This window comes from Hyaena hyaena, unplaced genomic scaffold (assembly GCF_003009895.1).
Source record: "Hyaena hyaena isolate Hyena2069 unplaced genomic scaffold, ASM300989v1 scaffold_744, whole genome shotgun sequence".
In the NCBI taxonomy this organism is placed as follows: domain Eukaryota; kingdom Metazoa; phylum Chordata; class Mammalia; order Carnivora; family Hyaenidae; genus Hyaena; species Hyaena hyaena.
The window spans coordinates 863,803-884,109 of NW_024081366.1; the positions used below are offsets into that span (position 1 = coordinate 863,803).

General features: G+C 41.2%; 1 protein-coding gene across 1 annotated transcript; it reads left to right on the forward strand.

Annotated features, from left to right (window-relative positions):
- Positions 1 to 17: 17 nt before the first annotated feature.
- HNRNPH2 (heterogeneous nuclear ribonucleoprotein H2) lies at positions 18 to 5,950 on the forward strand. The gene is made up of 2 exons (XM_039218088.1): positions 18 to 115; positions 3,745 to 5,950. Exon 2 carries the CDS (start codon positions 3,798 to 3,800, stop codon positions 5,145 to 5,147), a length of 1,350 nt encoding a protein of 449 aa, XP_039074019.1. The 5' UTR covers positions 18 to 115; positions 3,745 to 3,797; the 3' UTR covers positions 5,148 to 5,950.
- The last annotated feature ends 14,357 nt before the right edge of the window (positions 5,951 to 20,307 follow it).

Consider the following 20,307-nt stretch of genomic DNA (forward strand, 5'->3'; position numbering starts at 1 on the left):
TAGGCGATCACGTGATCACTCGCTTACGTGAGCAGAAGTAGTTCTGGTCGTCGTCTACCGTCTCGCTATAGCCGTTTGAGGGAAGAAGGAGGAAAATTGTCCGGTATCATTAGAGGTTGGTGTGTGGGTGGGAACTGGGGACCCGAGGGTGGTGATGATGAAGACCAAAGCAGGATCCGCGGGCCACCTCCGCCTTTTTCGTTCCCTGGTTTCCCCTCCCCCGCCCCCCCTCCCCCCATCTCAGTGCCTGGAAGCCGCCTTTACTGTGCCTGGTGGGGAAATGGTGGACGTTCGTGAGTGTCTGTGTTTTTATAAATCTGTCTGTCTGGGTGGCTCTCAGGGGACCCTTACGAGAAACCGTGAGGTGAAAACTCTTGAAAACCACGTCCCTGGATTAGGAAAAATAAATAATTCAGACCAGTGGCCAGAGTGCTGGTCCATCCATTCAGGCACTCAGTCCCTACTGATTGTCTGTAGGGGGAGGCACCAAGTGAATTCTATCTGTAGAGTCACATCTAGGCAAATGCTGTATGCATGACAGAGGCGCCCAATAGATGTTTTTACTGAATTGAATATTTAAATACCTTTCATTTTTCTCCTTAAAACAACAATCTAAATGTTCAGTTTTGGACCTTCAGAAAGTGACCGTATGCTATAAATTAAAAAAAAATACACATAATTCATCACCAGGAAACTCAGCGTTTGGGTGTATAAAAAGTATGTGTATAACACACATATAAATACACAATTTCTTAACCCACAAATGGAATCCTGGTTCCTGCTTCAGCAACAGAGTCCTGGTGGCCTTCCCAGGAGGTACGCTAATGAAGTGGAATCTCCCTGCCACTACAGAGGGATATTAATGTCTAGAGTTCTGCAGGGACATGAAATGGGATTGGACAACCAAGAGATAAGGCATGCAGAAAAAACAGTCCCTAAGTATGTCACTCAAACCTAAAGATAGTTTATAGGGAGACTATTATTTGCAGATGCAGTGTGCCAGGCATACGATAGGCAATTAGTAAATGTTTGTTGAATCATCAGTGTAGTTTTATGGCAGTTATTACACTTTGTACTTTCTTCCCAAGAGGCCCAGTGTTCCCAGACCATGTCAGATGAGGCATCCACATATACAAAATTAGGAAATTTTATAATTTTGCTATAACAAATCCCAGAAGAGCAAACACTTAGATTTTTTTGCTGAAGTAAAATTAATCTCTACAGAAAATTACGAATGCACAAGAGGTTGAAAAAATAACATTGAAAAAGCCATAAACCAGCCACTGAGAGCAATCCCTATTAACACTCGACATATTCTTTAAGTATATATATTTTTCTAACATTTTTTGTTCCAATTACAGTGATTTTTATTTATATATGTATATATTTTAATGTTTTTTTTTTAACTTATTTCTGAGAGAGAGACAGCATGAGCAGAGGAGGGTCAGAGAGAGAGAGGAAGACACAGAATCCGAAACAGGCTCCAGGCTCCGAGCTGGCTGTCAGTACAGAGCCTGACGCGGGGCTTGAACCCATGAACCATGAAATCATGACCTGAGCCGAAGTCGGATACCCAACCGACTGAGGCACCCCAGCGCCCCCCAATTACAGTGATTTTTAAAAATTAAAACTATACAGAAGTATATTGGGTAAAAACTGAAAAACTACTTCACTCTAACCTCCAGTTCTTATTTTCTCAAAAAACAGATTTGTATTTTATGCTTTCAGATCTTCTGTGCATTTACATACATACATACCTGCATGCTTATATTTTCAAGTAGGTAGGATCATCCTATGCATATTCTTTTATTTAATACATTTTGAAAATCTTAGTAGGTCAGAAGTAGTTTTTTCTTAACAGCTGCATAGGATTTCATTTTAAGGATAAAGTATATACTGTAATTCATTCAGCCATTCCCCTGTTGATGAATAGTTAGGTTTCTAATTTTCTGCCATTACTAACAGTGCTGCAGTGAACATTTGTGAGTATTTCTGTTGACCAGGTTCCTGGAAGGAATTTTAGCATGGTCAAAGGATATATGAACACATATATATTTTTACATAGTTGAGATTATAAAGCAGCTGTGACTTGGTTTGCTTTAGAGTATGGCATTATGTAGTTCCTCATGTTATTAAATATTTGTATAATTTTAAAATTAAGTGTGTAATATTCTTTCTTAATAAAGTACCTTCTGAAGAATATGTAGCTCCATAAATCTTTGTCTGAAATTTCAGATCATCTCTTTAGGGCACATACTCTGAAGTGGACTTACTGTATCAAAAGGTGTGATACATGTTTCCAAGTTGCTTTCCAGAAATACTGTGTATACTTTTCACTCCTCAGGAATGTTTGCAGACCCTGAATATTACCACTGACTTACCCTCACTGTTTAATTTTCACTGTCTTGGTGGGTGAAAAATGTTGATTAATTCTGGCTTTAACTTGCATTTCTGATGATTGATGAGGTTTGAACATTTCCCAAACAACTCTCCTGTATCCTCACATCTCCCTGTATTTAATCTGTTACCAAGTCCTGTCCACTGCTTTGAATGCATAGATCACCTCCCTCATCTCTTTTTTAAAAGTGCTGCTGTATTAGGTGAATCCCTTATGCCTCCAAGTGACTGGGGTTCTAACTGATCCTGCTAGTGCCACCCCAACCGCCTCTGTTTGAGTTCCACACTGTTGCCAGGGTGATCTGTTTGAAAGGGCTTTGGTGATGTCACTCCCCTTCCTTTCCCTCCCCTCACTCTCCTTTTTAAAACCTTTTGAAGGTCTTTCTTATTTGTCCATCAAATAATGCCTTTAAGATATGTTTTCTGCCTTCAGCCTTAATGTCTTGCCTGGCCTCATCCTATTTTTATGCTCCATCGTAACTTTTAAAATTCATTTATGGATCCATGAACTGGTTAGTCTGTTTTATTTAACAATTCTGTGCCAACTGTTAGAATTGACCAAGCTGTGCCTGCTTTATGTATCTTTTTACACTGAACAGGATTCTGTCATAGCATGGATAATGTTTATTTGCCCTTTTGTCTTTAGTAAAGATGTATAATGCCACTGTAGGACCATAAAACCTTTCTGGGCTTACTGATTTTTGTATCCTGAAGCCAAGTACTGGATTTGGCAATTGAAAAATATAAAATGAATGTGTGAATTACCCATAATGTCTTTTTTCCATTTATCTCTTAGGCCTTAATATTTCCCTGATTTTATTAATTGGCATGAATTCTTTATATAATAAGGATATTCATGTATTGGTGTAAGTATCTTCTCAAAGTGTATTGTTTGTCTTTTAATTCTGTTTTATTTTACCTTTGATGTAATTAAGTTTTTCATTTTTATATAATCAGGTATAGCCATCTTGTATTTGTTCACATCTTCTAATATTGTTGCTGTTAATTTTTTATACCTTTTATTTTCTGACTATGATGTTAATATATATAGAATGTAGAAAACTTAGAACATACAGAAATGCCCAAAGAAAATAGTTTTTTTAAATAAAAAGTTCCTATAATCCTACTGCCCAGAAAGAACCACTATTAATGGTATCCAACAAATAAATAGGTATCAAGTAAATAATCATTGGATGAATGAAATAACAATTTGGTGCATTCTTTTTATTTATACAAATGTTTTAGAAAAAAGTCTATCAGTGTAATTGAGTTTTATATTAGTTTGCTTTTTTCTCTTACTGTATTGTGAACATTTCTCCATGACAATAATCTTCTAATTTTTTTCAGCTACATCAAAATCATATTGAGCCAAGCTTGCCACCAAGATCCCAACAGTCACCATGATGCTGAGCACGGAAGGCAGGGAGGGGTTCGTGGTGAAGGTCAGGGGCCTACCCTGGTCCTGCTCAGCTGATGAAGTGATGCGCTTCTTCTCTGATTGTAAAATCCAAAATGGCACATCAGGTATTCGTTTCATCTACACCAGAGAAGGCAGACCAAGTGGTGAAGCATTTGTCGAACTTGAATCTGAAGATGAAGTGAAATTGGCTTTGAAGAAGGACAGAGAAACCATGGGACACAGATATGTTGAAGTATTCAAGTCCAACAGTGTTGAAATGGATTGGGTGTTGAAGCATACAGGTCCGAATAGTCCTGATACTGCCAACGATGGCTTCGTCCGGCTTAGAGGACTCCCATTTGGCTGTAGCAAGGAAGAGATTGTTCAGTTTTTTTCAGGGTTGGAAATTGTGCCAAATGGGATGACACTGCCGGTGGACTTTCAGGGGAGGAGCACAGGGGAGGCCTTTGTGCAATTTGCTTCACAGGAGATAGCTGAAAAGGCCTTAAAGAAACACAAGGAAAGAATAGGGCACAGGTACATTGAAATTTTCAAGAGTAGCAGAGCTGAAGTCCGAACCCACTACGATCCCCCTCGAAAGCTCATGGCTATGCAGCGGCCAGGTCCCTATGATAGGCCGGGGGCTGGCAGAGGGTATAATAGCATTGGCAGAGGGGCTGGGTTTGAAAGGATGAGACGTGGTGCCTATGGTGGAGGGTATGGAGGCTATGATGACTATGGTGGCTATAATGATGGGTATGGCTTTGGGTCTGATAGATTTGGAAGAGACCTCAATTACTGTTTTTCAGGGATGTCTGATCATAGATACGGAGATGGTGGGTCCAGTTTCCAGAGCACCACAGGGCACTGTGTACACATGAGGGGATTACCTTACAGAGCCACTGAGAATGATATTTACAATTTTTTCTCACCTCTTAACCCTATGAGAGTGCACATTGAAATTGGACCCGATGGCCGAGTTACTGGTGAGGCAGATGTTGAATTTGCTACTCATGAAGATGCTGTAGCAGCTATGGCAAAAGACAAGGCTAATATGCAACACAGATATGTGGAGCTCTTCTTAAATTCTACCGCAGGAACGAGTGGGGGTGCTTATGATCACAGCTATGTAGAACTCTTTTTGAATTCTACAGCGGGGGCAAGTGGTGGTGCTTATGGTAGTCAAATGATGGGAGGGATGGGCTTATCCAACCAGTCTAGTTATGGGGGTCCTACTAGCCAACAGCTAAGTGGTGGCTATGGAGGTGGTTATGGTGGTCAGAGCAGTATGAGTGGATATGACCAAGTTCTGCAGGAAAACTCCAGTGACTATCAGTCAAACCTTGCTTAAGTAAAGAAGAAACACTAAACAGCTGTTATAGAAATAAAAGCTGTGCATTTATGGGAGTTGTAGAATGGGAGGGATGTCTAGCATATCCAGTGTGATTGGTAATTGGGAAATATTGATTCTGATCACTCTTGGACAGATCTTTCTTTCTTTTTCTTTTCTTTCTTTTTTTCTTTCTTTTTTTTTAAGAAAACAAAAATTAAGTTTAACAGTTTTGCATTACAGGCTTGTGATTCATGCTTACTGTAAAGTGGAAGTCAAGGTTTTAAAACTTCAAGCTCAGTAATTTTGAACACTGAAGCATTCACCTAGGATGTAATAACAACGTTCAGTATTGACCATAACTGTTAAAAACAACTTTCAGCTTTCCTCAAGTTAGTTATGTTGTAGGAGTGTACCTAAGCAGTAAGCGTATTTAGGTTAAAGCAGTTTCACTTATGTTAAATGTTGCTCTTATACCACAATACACTGAAAATTTTGATGCATGTTGAGAAACATGCTTTTCTGTAAAATTCAAATATAGGAGCTGTGTCTACGATTCAAAGTGAAGACATTTGGCATGTTTGTTAATTCTAGCTTTTTGGTTTAATATGCTGTAAGGCACGTGAGTGTACACTTTTACTTTTTTTTTTAAAGATCTGGGACAATTTTGAGATGTAATACCAATACTTTAGGAGTTTGGTCATGTTGTTTGTATGAGATTTTGAGGCTTTGATTTAAATCTTTCCTTGTATTGTGATTTCCATTAGATGTATTGTACTAAGTGAAACTTGTTAAATAAATCTTCCTTTTAAAAACTGGAAAAATCTTGTACAGCTTGATTAAAAAATTTTTTTTATTTAAATATTCTCTATACCCAAAGTGGGGCTTGAACTCATGGCCCCAATGTGAAGAGTCACATGGCCTCTGACTGAGCCAGCCGGGTGCCCCCAGCTTGATTTTTTTTTAATTCTCTATCATATGAAATTTTTCTTTTATACAAGTCTTATGCACTTGAAATTTAAATTGTTTCTAATTTTTAAATTTTTATAAACTTACATTAGCATCTTTATACATACATTGTTATATATATTACTAACCATTTCTAGGAGATATTCCTAGAAGTGGAATTGCTGAGTCAAACGTACAAACATTTTTAAGGCTTTTGATTTGCATTATCAGAAAGATTATGGTACTTTGTGTTTGTACCAGGAGTGTTAAGTTTTATATTTGAGAGAGTGCAAGTGGGGGAGGGACAAAGAGAAGGAGACTGAGGATCTGATGCAGGCTCTGCGCTGACAGCAGTGAGCCCGATGCAGGGCTCCAACTCATGAACTGAGATCATGACCTGAGCCAAAGTCGGATGCTTAACTGACTGAGCCACCCAGGTGCCCCTCCTATTGCTGTTTTAATTTCTATTTAATTAATGGTGAATTAGAGTATTTTTCTGTTTCTAAAGGACTCACCTCCATATGGACTATGGATCTACTCTGGAAACTATCAAGACAGCATTCTCCAAAATCCAAGAAGTAAAAGCAAATAAACCCCCTTCCTTTTTTTAAATCATAAATGGAAAATCTAAGACCTATATATGTTTCATTTATTTAAAAAAATTTTTTAAATAGTTTATTGTCAAGTTGGTTTCCATATATCACCCAGTGCTCATCCCCACAAATGCCTTCCTTCATGCCCATCACCCCCCTTTAAATATTTAATTTTGAAAGAGTGCAAGAGACAGAGATCTCGAGCAGGGAAGGAACAGAGAGGGAGCCAGAATCCGAAGCAAGTTCCAGGCTCTGAGCTGTCAGCACAGAGCCCAACCTGGGGCTCGAACTCACAAACCGCGAATTCATGACCTGAGCCAAAGTTGGAGGCTTAACCGACTGAGCCACCCAGGCACGCCAATATATATGTTTTAAAAAAGAATTAAGCCTATGTTATAGAAATAATTCAGTCTCCTCCATGAATTTATTAATAGTATCTCTAGAGATGCCTGGCTGGCTCAGTTAAGCATCCGTCTTCAGCTCAGGCTGTGATCTCGCAGACCGTGAGTTTGAGCCCCGCAGCAGGCTCTGCTGACAGCTCAGAACCTTGAGCCTGCTTCAGATCCTGTGTCGTCGTCCCTCTCTGCCCCTCCTCCGCTTATGCTCTGTCTCTCTCTCAAAAGTAAATAAACACTAAAAAAAAATTAAAGAAAAATAGCATCTCTAGACACCTTTAAGGTTTTTTGGAGCATTTAAAACTTGTTCTTAACCATTGGTTCTCAAACTTTTAGCATGCACCAAAATCCTCTGCAGGGCTTGTTAATACATTGATTACTGGGCCTTCCTCTTAGAGTTTCTGAGATTTGGTAATTCTGGGGTGGTGCTTAAGAATCTGCTGATGCTTCTGGTCTCATGACCACATTTTGTGACACATCACAGCTCTCTAATGGCTAAGGGCCCTAAAACAGCAGCTTTAAGAAGCAGGTTCCTTCATGATTCCTGATTGTCTCCTCTTATACTCCTATGAGAGTAATTTAAACTTTCTATTAAAATACAGATTGCCTGTATTTTAATACATCTTGCACCTCCTGTGAGGACTTCAAATGCCTGTGACACCAGAGGCTATCTTACATTTCTGCATATGTAGTAGCTGTTAACAATTAGATTTCTCAATGACCTTCAGGCCTGGATGCCCTCATCTCACTACCAGTGGAACCTGAACTACAAGTCTTTTTTGATCTCTTGACCAGCCTGTAAATGGATTGTTATCCTTGCTCTGCTTGTAGCTTGGGGCCCAGAGAAATGCTCTGAGATGGGAAGCAAACACCAAATTGGTATTACCTGACAATTTTATTCAAGGACACTTTTTATTGAGTATCATTTCTACAAAATCATTCACACTGAGGATACAGTGAGAGGTGAATTCTTTGATGACTTCTAATTTCTCTAACAGTTGCTGAGAGCAAGAAATCCATTTTGACTCATGTCATACAGAGACAGTCATTACCTCGTCCTCCTAAGCTCCTTCAGGAAGCCTTTCCCAGGGGGTTCACAAGTAGGTGTTTTTGCTTTCCAGGCTGCTCAGTTAATTTTCCGGAAGATTCTAGAAGTATGAGCAAAGATTCTCCAGTTAGCCACTAGATGTCACCAAATGCCAGGAAAGAATTGGCTGAGACCTGAGATCAAAGGTGTTTGCAGCTTCTTGCTGGATAAGAAAACTCCCAAGGTTTAAGAAAGCAGTCAAAAAAGAGGGACCCTGGAGAAGGTCAGCAGTCAGCACTGGGCATCCTGTTTTTCACCCATTCATTTATTTCTGCATTTATTTTGTCGAAACGGACAGCAGTACCTGTCAGGGCAGCAGCACAGATGTGCACACATACACACCCCTCTAACTCTCAAATCTAATTGTGTAACACTACTGAGGAAAGTTTGCTGGGAAGCAAAGTGTGAAACCCACCCATAGCCCTCCTGAGCCCCAAGCCAGGGGGTTCATTTTAGAGTGTACCTGTGAGCTATTTGGCAGGATCAGGTTGAAAGTTTGCAGCCACAACAACCATACCCTAAGGGAGTCTCGGCTGATGGCTTGCTTATGCCAGTGGTTTTCAGAGTATGCTTCTAGGACTAGCAACCTGACCTGGAACTTGTTAGAAATGCAAAGTCTCAGGCCCCTCCCAGACAGACTCAATGATAAACTCTGGGGTGAGGCCACAAATCTGTGTTTTAATAAGCCCTGCAGGTGATTCTGATGCACAGAACTACTGGCTTATATAGGCATCCTGTTTTTCACCCATTCATTTATTTCTGCATTTATTTTTTAAAATGTTTTAAAATATTTTATTTACTTAGAGAGCGAGCAAGAGAGCGCATGAGCAGGAGAGGGGCAGAAAGAGGGAGGGAGAGAATCCCAAGCAGGCTTTGCACTGTAAACTCAATCCCATGAACCATGAGATCATGACTTAAGCTGAAATCATGAGTCAGATGCTCAAATGACTGAGCTATGCAGGCGCCTTTATTTCTGCATTTATTCATCCAACCCTAAAGGAGGACCCTATACCAGAGACAAACTTATCTCTGAGCATGACACAGCTTCTGTATCCTCCCTCCCAAACTGATATGAAAAAGCATTGTGAATTCACTTACAAATCAAGGTCCTTTTTCCCCAGGGAGAATTCCTAAACTGTCACAAAAAGGAAGATTTCTCCAAGATGGGCCTTGAGGGCTATTGCAAAACCGGATTGCCACTGATGAAATGGGATTCCACTCACTGCACCTGACACTAGGCTGGGAGTGTCACAGGGGCCATTTCACAATCTGCTCTCACAGTGACCAAAAGTCAGCTTTTCTGAATGCAAAGTAAGCATGTGTGTGTGGGTTCACCAGGTTACTGCGGTGCAGGGCCCCGTTCAGAAGGTTAGCTTGTGCTTGGAGCCTGTCTGTGGGAGCCCTCCCGCCCCCACCGGCGAGAGCAGTGATCTGCACAGAAAGATGCACAGAGCGCACCTTTCGCCAGCATCTGAGAATGACTGTACCTTTTCCAGTGATTATTTTCTAAACTATTTACCTATTCCAAAGCTCTGTGTGACCAACGTACCAATTAGGAAATCTACCCACATATTATGAGGGCCCTATTCCAGGGCCCTTTTTCTTATTCCAGCACTCCCTCTTCCTTCCTCCCCTTGTTTGCGCGGGGCTTGTTTCTCATACAAGCGATGTTATTACACATCAATGCCATTCCCATTATAGAGATGTGGAAATTGAGTCTAAAAACCAATCTTTTGTCTTTGGGAAAGAAGCAGAACGCTGGAGGGCAGAAGGAAATGATGTCTAGCGAGGGCAAGAGGACACAGCTTGGATCTGAATGGGATGGAATAAGAGTAGCTGCGCCCTAGGACCTGTGTTTGGAGGATGGCGGGGACCCGCGCTGGGTCTAGCTCCTTCTCTCTCGCTTCTCAGCGGGTAGTCCCCTTTCTCTCCTGCAAGCCCGCCTGGAGGCGAGTAAAGAGTCGGACGAAGGGGTGAAGCTCAGGAGGGCGGAGAGAGAGTTTGATATGAATCGATTCCTTCCTTTCCCCTTTCGCTTACCGGAGACCCTCAATTCCCCGCCCCCCTTCCAAAACACCCACTGTGTATTTCGTTTTCCTGTATAGGATCTGGAGTGGCCGCCCGGGTAATGGCGGTCGGCTGGGCGGGGACTGGTGAGGGCCTTGGCAGAGGGGGCGCAGTTAGCGCGGCCGTGGGCTGGATGGACCCTGGGGAGGGGAGTCATTCGAGTGTCAGCGGATCCCTGAGAGGGGAGACCACCACCTCGATAAGTGGGGCCCGACAAGTTAAGGCTGGTCTGGGAACCTCGCTCCCCCTCCCAGCCCCCTCTCACTTCTTCGAGTCCAGCTGGGCGCTGGGAGCCGGAGGCAGAGGCCGAACCGGACCGCGGGGCCGGGAAGCAACAGCCCTGGAACCTTCCTGGGCCCCCCTTCCAGTCTTTATCCCGGGGAAGTCATGCATCCTGCGCCCACAGCTTCTTGGCTCCAGGGCAGCCCTGAGAGCAGGCTCGACGGAACCTTTGGTGGGTCTCCGGAAGCCAGTTTTCCCTACGTGGAGCTCCTTGCCTGGCAGAGTGGGCGCTCAATACTTGTTTACTTCAGTTGAGTGTTGATTCAGCTTTTATGGCTTGTGATGAATCCTTTCCTTCCGTTCTCTAAAGTCCCAGTGCCGACTGGATCATGGATAATTATCCGCTAACTATCACAATATCGTATTAGAAGTTTAAACGTTATAAAAACATGTTGGTTCTTTTGTTTGATTTTTTTCTCACCTCATATTATTTTGCTATTTGCGGTGCGCGCGCGGGGTGGGAGTGGGGTGATTCCTCTGCAGCAAAGCCTTAAAATGTTCTACCTCTTCCTTGAAACTTCCTCCCACTCATCAGTTCACATCAATTTGTCTCCTGTTAAATCTTTTGCAGCAGATCACACTAAACAGTTGTTGCTTGGAGATTCTCAAATTATTTCAGGTGTGGTAGTTTTGAGTTTTGTTTGTCTGGTTAGTCTGTACCTTTTGTCCTTAGGCAAATATGAGGGTCTTCAAAAGTTCCTTTGGGTTGGAAACACGGGGATTAACTGCAAATGGGCATTAAAGTCTTTTGGAGATAATGAGAATGCCCTCAATTTAGATTGTGCTGATGGCTTGCATAACTCTAAATTTACTAAAAACCATTCCATCATAGACTTAAAATGGGTGAACTTTATGAATATAAATTATACCTCAAAGAAACTTAAAATGCCTATGGAATAATAAGTGCAAAATAGTGGAGATATATTTTGTGGGGGACACTAGCGGGAAATGTAGGGCAAAATGATAAAGAAGAATACAATAGCCTAAGGAAATGACAGACTACTTAAACTTTAGACAGGTTTTTCTAACACCTCATTTCAAGTAGGCCTCATCCTAGGGCCCTGTCCTAGGACTCTATCCTTAGCAAGAATTCTGCTAAGTCTTCTCCCTACCCTTAATAGCTGATCACCTTGGCCTCCTTTAGTAAGAATCTTGTTAAGTTGCTGTAGCAAGAATCCACCTCCCCTTGATGTGTCTTAGTAATTTCACTTACTCTGTTTCCTGGCTACAAATCTCCACTTGTACTTGTTATATTCAAAATTCAGGGTGCCGGGATGGCTCAGTCAGTTGGACATCTGAATCTGGATTTTGGCACAGGTTATGATCTCATAGATTTGTTGGGCTCTACACTGATAGTATGGAGCCTGCTTTGGATACTCTCTCTCCCTCTCTGCCTCAACCAACCTTCCTCTCTCAAAATAAATAAACATTAAAAAAAAATTGAACCCAATTCTATACTGAAGTCTCTTTTCCCCCATTGTAATAATACTGAATAAGATCTGTATTATCACATTTAACTAGGGGCTGATTCTGTTTCTCTTTGATAGAAGGCACTCTGTGCTTCTGGTAGTATATATCAGTCTGGTCTTCTGGGGGACAATTTTTTAAAAGACCACCTAAAAGTTCCTACTTGCCCATTCTTTCACAAGATACCTGCTGAGGGCCTACTTACTATCAGGCACTGTGTTGGGTGCTGAGGAAAGAGATGTGAGCAAAAATCATCTACATGATCTGTATTTTCATGGTATTCATACTCTAATAGGGGAGCCAAATAGCATGCAAATACCCATACAAGTGTGCACTTGTAATATGGGCAAGTACCAAGAAGAAAGGGCCCATGGTATTGTGATAACCTATAAAATAGGGGGATTTCACTTATTCAAGGTGGTCAGGAATTCTGCCCCAAGAACATGATTACTGAGCTGAGTGGTAAAGGAAGAGTAGAGACTAATTAGGCTGGATATAGGGGTTGGGGAAGAAGTTTTAAGGCTATCTGTCCAAAGATAACATGATGAGTAAAAGGGACTGAAAGAATGTCAGTATGGCTGGAGTTCGAGAGAAAGTGGGAGAGCAGCATTGTGGGAAATGAGACTGTGCTAGTATGTAGGTGTCAGGACATACAAGAACGTAGAAGGCAGTTTAAACCATTTCATCTATATTCTAGGAGCCATTGGAAGCTCCATGGGGTGGGGGTAATGAATCAGATTTGCCTTTTGAAAATATCACCCTGGACTAGGGTAGTCTTGGTTTAAATGGGGGAAATAGGTATATTTTAGATTTTCTTAGGAAGTAAAATCCATGAAACTTGGTGATAGATTGGAATTGGGAATGAGGGAGAGTGAGAAGTCAGGAATAACTTTCCAGGTTCTGGCTTGTACAACTGGATGTTTGGGGGGTACTGGTCAGAGAAACTAATAAGTTCAAGTATGAAGTTTGTGAGTTTGGTCTTAGACATGTGTTGGAAATGCCTTTGAGAACACCAAGAGAGCATATAGATAGCTCATTGGATGGATCTGCAGCTCAGAAGAGGAATATGACCTAGTGACACAAATTATGCATTGGTAGTGATTGAAGCCATGTGTATAGATAATGTTGTCCAGATCAGAGAGTATGGGAGGGAGAATGTAGAAGAGCATACGATAGAAAGTAGCCTTGAGAAATTCCAGGATATAATGTGGAGTAGAGGAAGATCAGCCAGCAAAGAAGACAGGGAAAGAGCAGGCAGAGAGGGTTGGCAGAATGTTAGGAGGGACTTGTGTCATTGGAGCCAAAGGAAGAGACTGCTTCAAGACTTAGGGAGTAGACTGTCAACAGAGTCTGTTGGTGCTGAGGGGGTCAAAGAAGATGTGGAGTGATAAGTGTGTGCTGTATTTAGGAATATGGAGGTCATTGGGAACCTTAGCCAGATGTATTTTCATAGAGTGACAGAGCAGAAATTTGTATTGGAATGGATTGAGGTGTGGTTAGTAAAGGGAAAGGCAAGGAAGTGGAAGCAAAATATATAAGCAACTATTTGAAGCAGCTTGGCTGAGAAGAGCATGGAAATGTCAGGGTAGCTGTAGGATTGAGATAAGAAGTCCAGCAAAGACTTTTTATTTAAACAATGAGAAATGTTGTAGATGTGTAAGGTTTATAATGAAGAGTCTGTTGGTAGTTGAGTGGTTGAAGATAAGATTGAGAGAAGGGATAAATTATAGTGTATGTTTGCTGAGAAAAAGGAGGGTCTGGGACCCAAAACACAGGTGGAACATTCAGTAGGAGGAGAGAATATATCTGTTTAAATTGAGGGATTACTGGGGCACCTGGGTGGCTCAGCTGGTTAAGCAACTGACTCTTTTTTTCAGCTCAGGTCATGATCTTATGGTTTGTGATTTTGAGCCCTGCATCATGCTCTGTGTTGACACCTCAGAGCCTGGAGCCTACTTTGGATTCATTGTCTCTGTCTCTGTTTCTCTCTCTGCCCCTACCCTGCTAATGCTCTGTCTCTCTCTCTCTCTCTCTCTCTTTCTTTCTCTCTCCCAAAAATAAACATTTAACAAAAACGTTTACTCAGGCGCCTGAGTGGCTCAGGTCATGATCTCACAGTTCCTGGGTTTGAGCCCCATATCGTGCTTGCTGCTGTCAGCACAGAGCCTGCTTCAGATCCTCTGTCCCCCTCTCTCTGTCCCTCCCCTGCTCTCTCTCTCTCAAGAAAATGTTTATTTATCAATTTTGAGAGAGAAAAAGTATGCAAGTGGGAGAGGGGCAGAGACAGACAGAAATAATCCCAAGCAGGCTCCACACTGTCAGCGCAGAGTCCTATGCGGGGTTCAGTTCCACAAATCATGAGATCATGACTTGAGCTCAAAATCAAGAGTTGGACGCTTAACTGAGTGAGCCACCCAGGTCCCCCTCCAAAGTTCACGGTCTTAACCACTACACTAAGATATGTCTTCCAAATAGGTCCTGAGCACATTTCGCTATTGCTAAATATAGACCTATACAATCATATTTAATGACTATGCTATATTCCATTGTATGGATATAGCATGTTAGGATGTGATCTACACATTTTTCTCTTATAGGCACAAGTTCAGTTTCCAGGACAGGAAAGAACTGTGTTGTGTGTTCCTTTGCCTCCAGTGCCATGGAGTAAGAAAGTTCAGGAAGGCAGGCAGAGAATATGGAGGGCTTTTTGTTGTTGTTCTTGTTTGTTGTTTGTTTTTTGTTTTACTTTCTGGGCCTGACCAGAGGCTCTGTCCAAACTAATCATCACAGTATACTGGGCCCTGACTCTTTCATAGAGGGAGACTCCATGGATTTGTAAATTGGTTTTATGCTTCACAGTCTGCTCAGTTAATTTTCCAGAAACTCTTCAACTATGATTCTGCATTTTCAAGCCAGCCAATATTTGACAATGAATTCCAGAAAGAAGATAGCTTATTTGAGGTTGAGTTACATGAGCAATTTCCCCCCTTTCTGCTTTGCTATATTTTCCAATTTTCTATAAAGAGTATATGTAACTTTCATTTTGTGGGGGAGAATGAAGTTAAATTCCCTAAATAAAAAGCCAAGCTATGCAGAGGATAGAGATCTAAGATTCAGGGCTTTTGAGTCTACTATAGTTAAACATACGCTTAGTCTATAATCCAACAATGCCATCCCTAGGTGTATACCCAAGAGAAATAAAAGCATATGTGTATATAGACTTGTACATGAATGTTCATAGCAACTCTTTCTGTAATTGCTCCAAACCAGATATATTCTTCTTTTTTAATGTTTTATTTATGTTTTGAGAGAGAGCATAAATGGGAGAGGGGAAGACAGAGAGGGGGACAGAGGATCCGAAGCAGGTTCTGCACTGACAGCACGGAGCCCCACGTGGGGCTTGAAATCATGAACTGCGAGATCATGACCAGAGCTGAAGTCAGATGCTCAACCGACTGAGCCACACACGTGCTCCCAGATACAATCTTAATATGCATAAATAAATGAGTAGATAAACAAACTGTAGTACTTTCATACAGTGAGATTCTGCTTGACAATAAAATGAATAAATCCCCAAATAATAATGCTAAGAGAAAGAAGCCAAACCAAAAAAATAAGAGTATATACTGTATTTTTCCATTTATATAACATTCTAGGACATGCAAATTAATGTATATTTAAAGTAATCAGATCTGTGGTTACTTTAGTGGTGGAGATTAACTGGGAAGAGGCCCAAAAGAGCCTTATGAGGTGATGGAAACGTTCTATATCTTGGTCTGTTTACACAGGTGAATATGTATGGAAAGTTCAATAAACTGTACATTTAAGATTTGTGCACTTTACTGTGTGAATGTTATACCTCAATAAAAAGGTTAAAAGTAAATGCAACTGCTTTTGTCGTCCCTTTCCTCCTTTCTTTGACCTTTTCTTCTCTTTCTCCTCCTCTCCATCCCTCTCCTTTATTTCTTGTATCCTTGATGGACCATCTAGGCACTGATGCCAATTCTACCCATAATCCTGCCTATCAAATGTTCACATCCCCATTAAGTGGGAAATGCAGAAGACAGTTTATTCAGGGAGTAGTACTTTAAAAGTCTGTGGTTAAAGGATGGCTCCTGGAAATACAGTTGGACTAGATGTGCATCCTTGGGCCTTCACTTCTGTTGTGGTCTTTCTCTAAGAGCTAACATCTTTGGAGTCAAACATACTTGCCTTTGATTCACTACTGTACCGACTACTAGCTGTTTGACTCTGGGGAACTGACTTAAGTTCTGTGATTCTCAGTTTTTTCATTCATAAAATGGGTGCCATAATCCCTACTCCCTAAACTTGTTTTAAGAATTCAGTGATGGTCAGCATTGTATAATGTATAGAATTGTAAAGTCACTACGTCGTACATGTGAAACTAATATAACATTGTATGTCAACAATACTTCAATTGAATAAAAATTCAATGAGATAATACAATACAGGTAAAGCACATTGTCTGCCACAGAAAAACCTCTTGATTTTGGAAGGGTCTCTGATTTCCCTACATGGTTACGAACTTGTGTCCTTTGAATTTCTAGTGACATCTGGCCCTCCTCCATTGAGACATTAAATAACCTTTCCTCTTGTTACTACTACAACAACTAGGAGGAAGATTTATACTTGTAGTATGATTCTTAACCTTGTCCTTGGCCTCACATAGCCTCTTTCTTACTAAATAACAATGGGGGCACTTGGGTGACTCAGTTGGTTAAGTGTCTGACTCTTGGTTTCAGCTCAGGTTATGATCTCACGGAGATCTGTGTCAACTCTGCACTCACAAACAGGAATCGTTTTGGGATTTTCTCTCTCCCTCTCTGTCTGCCCTTCTCCTGCTGGCATGTGTGTGCACGCTCTCTCTCTCTCTCTCTCTCTCTCTCTCTCTCTTTCTCTTTCTGTCTCTATTTCAAAATAAATAAACTATATATTAAACAAAAACAAGGGAAAGGGATTTTCATTGCTCTCCACAACATTCCTGAGTGGTTGATTCATGAAAGCTAGATGTTGCTATCATGTTACAGAAGTAGAGACAAGAGAGGCATCTTGACCTCACCAAGATCCTATCATTAGTGATAGGTCTAGCACTGGCAAGTGTTCTGTATCTTGCCTTGTGGGAGCATGATAAGATGTTGCAGATACTAAAGTAAATTATTTAAAAATAGAGTTAGGATTTTTCTTTCTACCCCAGACCCTGCTAGACTCCACCAGCTGATTCCTACCACATGGCCATGAAAGTCAACTATAACACACACACACCTATTTATTTTCCTCCTTGCTGACCCATTTAGAGAGCTTTTTATGCTAGTTATGCTATTTAGTTGATTTCAAAAAAATTGTCTCTTTTAAGAGAAATGGAAAGAGAAAGGATGTTTGTTGAATGACCGTTCTGTGTCAAGCATGCAGCTAGTTGTTTTACAGGGACTCTAAACAACCCTGTGAGATAAGTACTACTATTGGATTTTGGAGATGAGGAAACTTAATTTTGGAAAAGAGAACTCGTTTCTAGACAGTCCCTCAGCTTATATGTGGCAGAGGCAGCATTCCATATATCCATCCATTGATTTGATTTCTTTTTGTTTTGTGTTTGAAAAAGAGCATGTGACAAATAGACCAGCCTTTCTCTGTCTCAGCCCCATTGCAGTCACCATCACTCAAAGTGTCTGCCTGAAACCAAACCATTCAGCTTAACCGTAGAAAGAAATCAAACACTAATGACCCATAATTTCCAGACAAAGCTTTTGGCCAAATATTTATCAACCAAATTTTTATCAACATCTCCATCCCTTTATTTATGCATTCAACAAATATTTATTAAGCAGTGACATATAGTAGGCCTCCTATATGTATGACAGTTAACCCCAGAGTGGAATCATTTCTATTCCACAAATGAAGAATGACCCTTATAGGGATCTGTGTTAGCAGTGTGCAGCTTTGGGGTTAGGGCAAAAAGTGGGCATGGAGTTTCAGAAAGAAGCAAATAAATATTTATTGGGCATGGATGGTGTCAGATCTTTGAGATTCTAGGAAACTTATTAACCTCAAGAGGACTCCTGGTTCTTAGCTTCAGGCAGAAGCACTTTGGATGGCTTCCCTGGAGGTGGAGTTCTGAAGGGTCTGAAGCCCAGATGTACTCTTTTCACCTCCCTCCTCTCCTATTCCCTGTATTCCTGGGTCTCAAATGGTCATGTTTGTCTTTGTATCCAAACCTTACTTTTTACTATTTTATATTCCCTCCCATACTGTAAGGATATCTTATTCACTTGGGATGGTCAGACTTGAAACTGGAAATCCTCCCCACATTAGAGGGGCTGTCAGGATATACAGTGTATCTGAGAGAATGAATGAGTTGGGTCTCCCGTGGGTAAGGCAAACCAAAATGAGTATAGAAATCTATCGTTATGATCAAGGTTTGGATTAAAGATTAACTGCCTTGCACAGAGGTGTCCCTCAATACATATTTTCTATATGCAGTCTTTAGTATAGTTTTTACGGTTCTGTTATACTTTGTACTTCCTTCCCAGTACACAATGTTCACTAAACCACTGATAAGACATTAAGGAATTCCCCCACACTTGGTCTCACAACACTTTATGCGCTAAAATCCTTAAAGGAAGATATAGTGACTACTTTTTTCCTAGATTTGTTGATCATACAGTAGTAACAATGTTCTCTATAGAAATTTATGAAAGTACAGAAATAGATATGCCAAAGGAAATTGCTGTTGACATTCTGGCATATTTTCCTCCAGTTAAAAAAAATTAATGTTTATTTATTTGTTTATTTTTTTTGAGAGAGAGAGAGAGAGAGACAGAACATGAGTTGGGGAGGAGCAGAGAAAGAGGAAGACACAGAATCCTAAGCAGGCTCCAGGCTCTGAGCTGTCAGCACAGAGCTCGAGCTCAATGTGGAACTCAAACTCACAAACCATGACATCATGACCTGAGCTGAAGGTGGACACTTAACCAACTGAGCCACTCAGGCACCCACCTCCAATTTTTTTTAAAAAAACAAATCTTGTGTATAATCTTTCTTCCCTTTCCTCAGCTTTATTGAGATAATATCGTGTAAGCTTAAAGTATATAACATACTTATTTGATACACTCACAAATTGCAAAATAACCCTTGAGATCACCTTAAAGAATATTTTACCTGAGAGTCTTCTTTGAAAACATCAAAATGAAGAGAGTGGAGCAGAGGATAGGAACAGAACTTATGTAGGCATCCCATCCTTCACCTATTCATTTATTTCTGCATTTATTTTTTTTTAATTAATGTTTATTTTATTTTATTTATTTATTTATTTTTTTATTTCTGAGAGAGACAGCCTGGGTAGAGGAGTGTCAGAGAGAGAGGGAGACACAGAATCTGAAACAGGCTCCAGGCTCTGGGCTGACTGTCAGCAGAGAGCCTGACGGAGGGCTGGAACCCACGAACCGTGAGATCATGACCTGAGCTGAAGTCAGACGTTTAACCAACTGAGCCACCCAGACGCCCCTATTTTCTTTATTTTGAGAGAGAGAGAGAGAGAGAATCCCAAGCAGGCTTCACACTGTAAGCACAGAGCCCCATGTGGGGCTTGATCCCATTAACCATGACATCATGACCTGAGCTGAAATCAAAAGTATGACGCTCGACCAACTGAGCCACCCTGCTGCCCCTATTTCTGCATTTATTCATCCAACCTTAAAGGAGGTCCCTATACCAGGGACAAACTTATCTGTAAGCATGACACAACTTCTGTATCCTCCCTCCCAAACTGAGAAAAAGCATTGTGAATTCACCTACAAATCATGGTCCTTTATCTTCAGGGAGAATTCCTAAACTGTCAGCAAAAAGGAAGATTTCTCCAAGATGGGCCTTGAGGGCTATTGCAAAACCGGATTGCCACTGATGAAATGGGATTCCACTCACTGCACCTGACACTAGGCTGGGAGTGTCACAGGGGCCATTTCACAATCTGCTCTCACAGTGACCAAAAGTCAGCTTTTCTGAATGCAAAGCAAGCATGTGTGTGGGTTCACCTGGTTAGTGTGGTGCAGGGCCCCATTCAGAATGTTAGCTTGTGCTTGGAGCCTGTCTGTGGGATCGACCCCCCACCCCCTGCCCCATCAGCAGTCTACACAGAAAGATGCACAAAACACACCTCCCGCCAGCTGTCAGCATCCAGCTGCTGAAATGGGACTGTTAGGTTTCTGAAAAAAGCCTGAGAGACAAAATCTGAGAATCACTGTGATTTATTCAGTAATTATTTTTGAATCATTTACCCACACTAGACTATGGGGTATTGGAACAGATACTACCAGCAGTCCTAATCC

Bases quoted from the DNA above. Each gene is read 5' to 3' on its own strand.
- HNRNPH2 (XM_039218088.1), top strand. From the start codon at position 3,798: ATGATGCTGAGCACGGAAGGCAGGGAGGGGTTCGTGGTGAAGGTCAGG.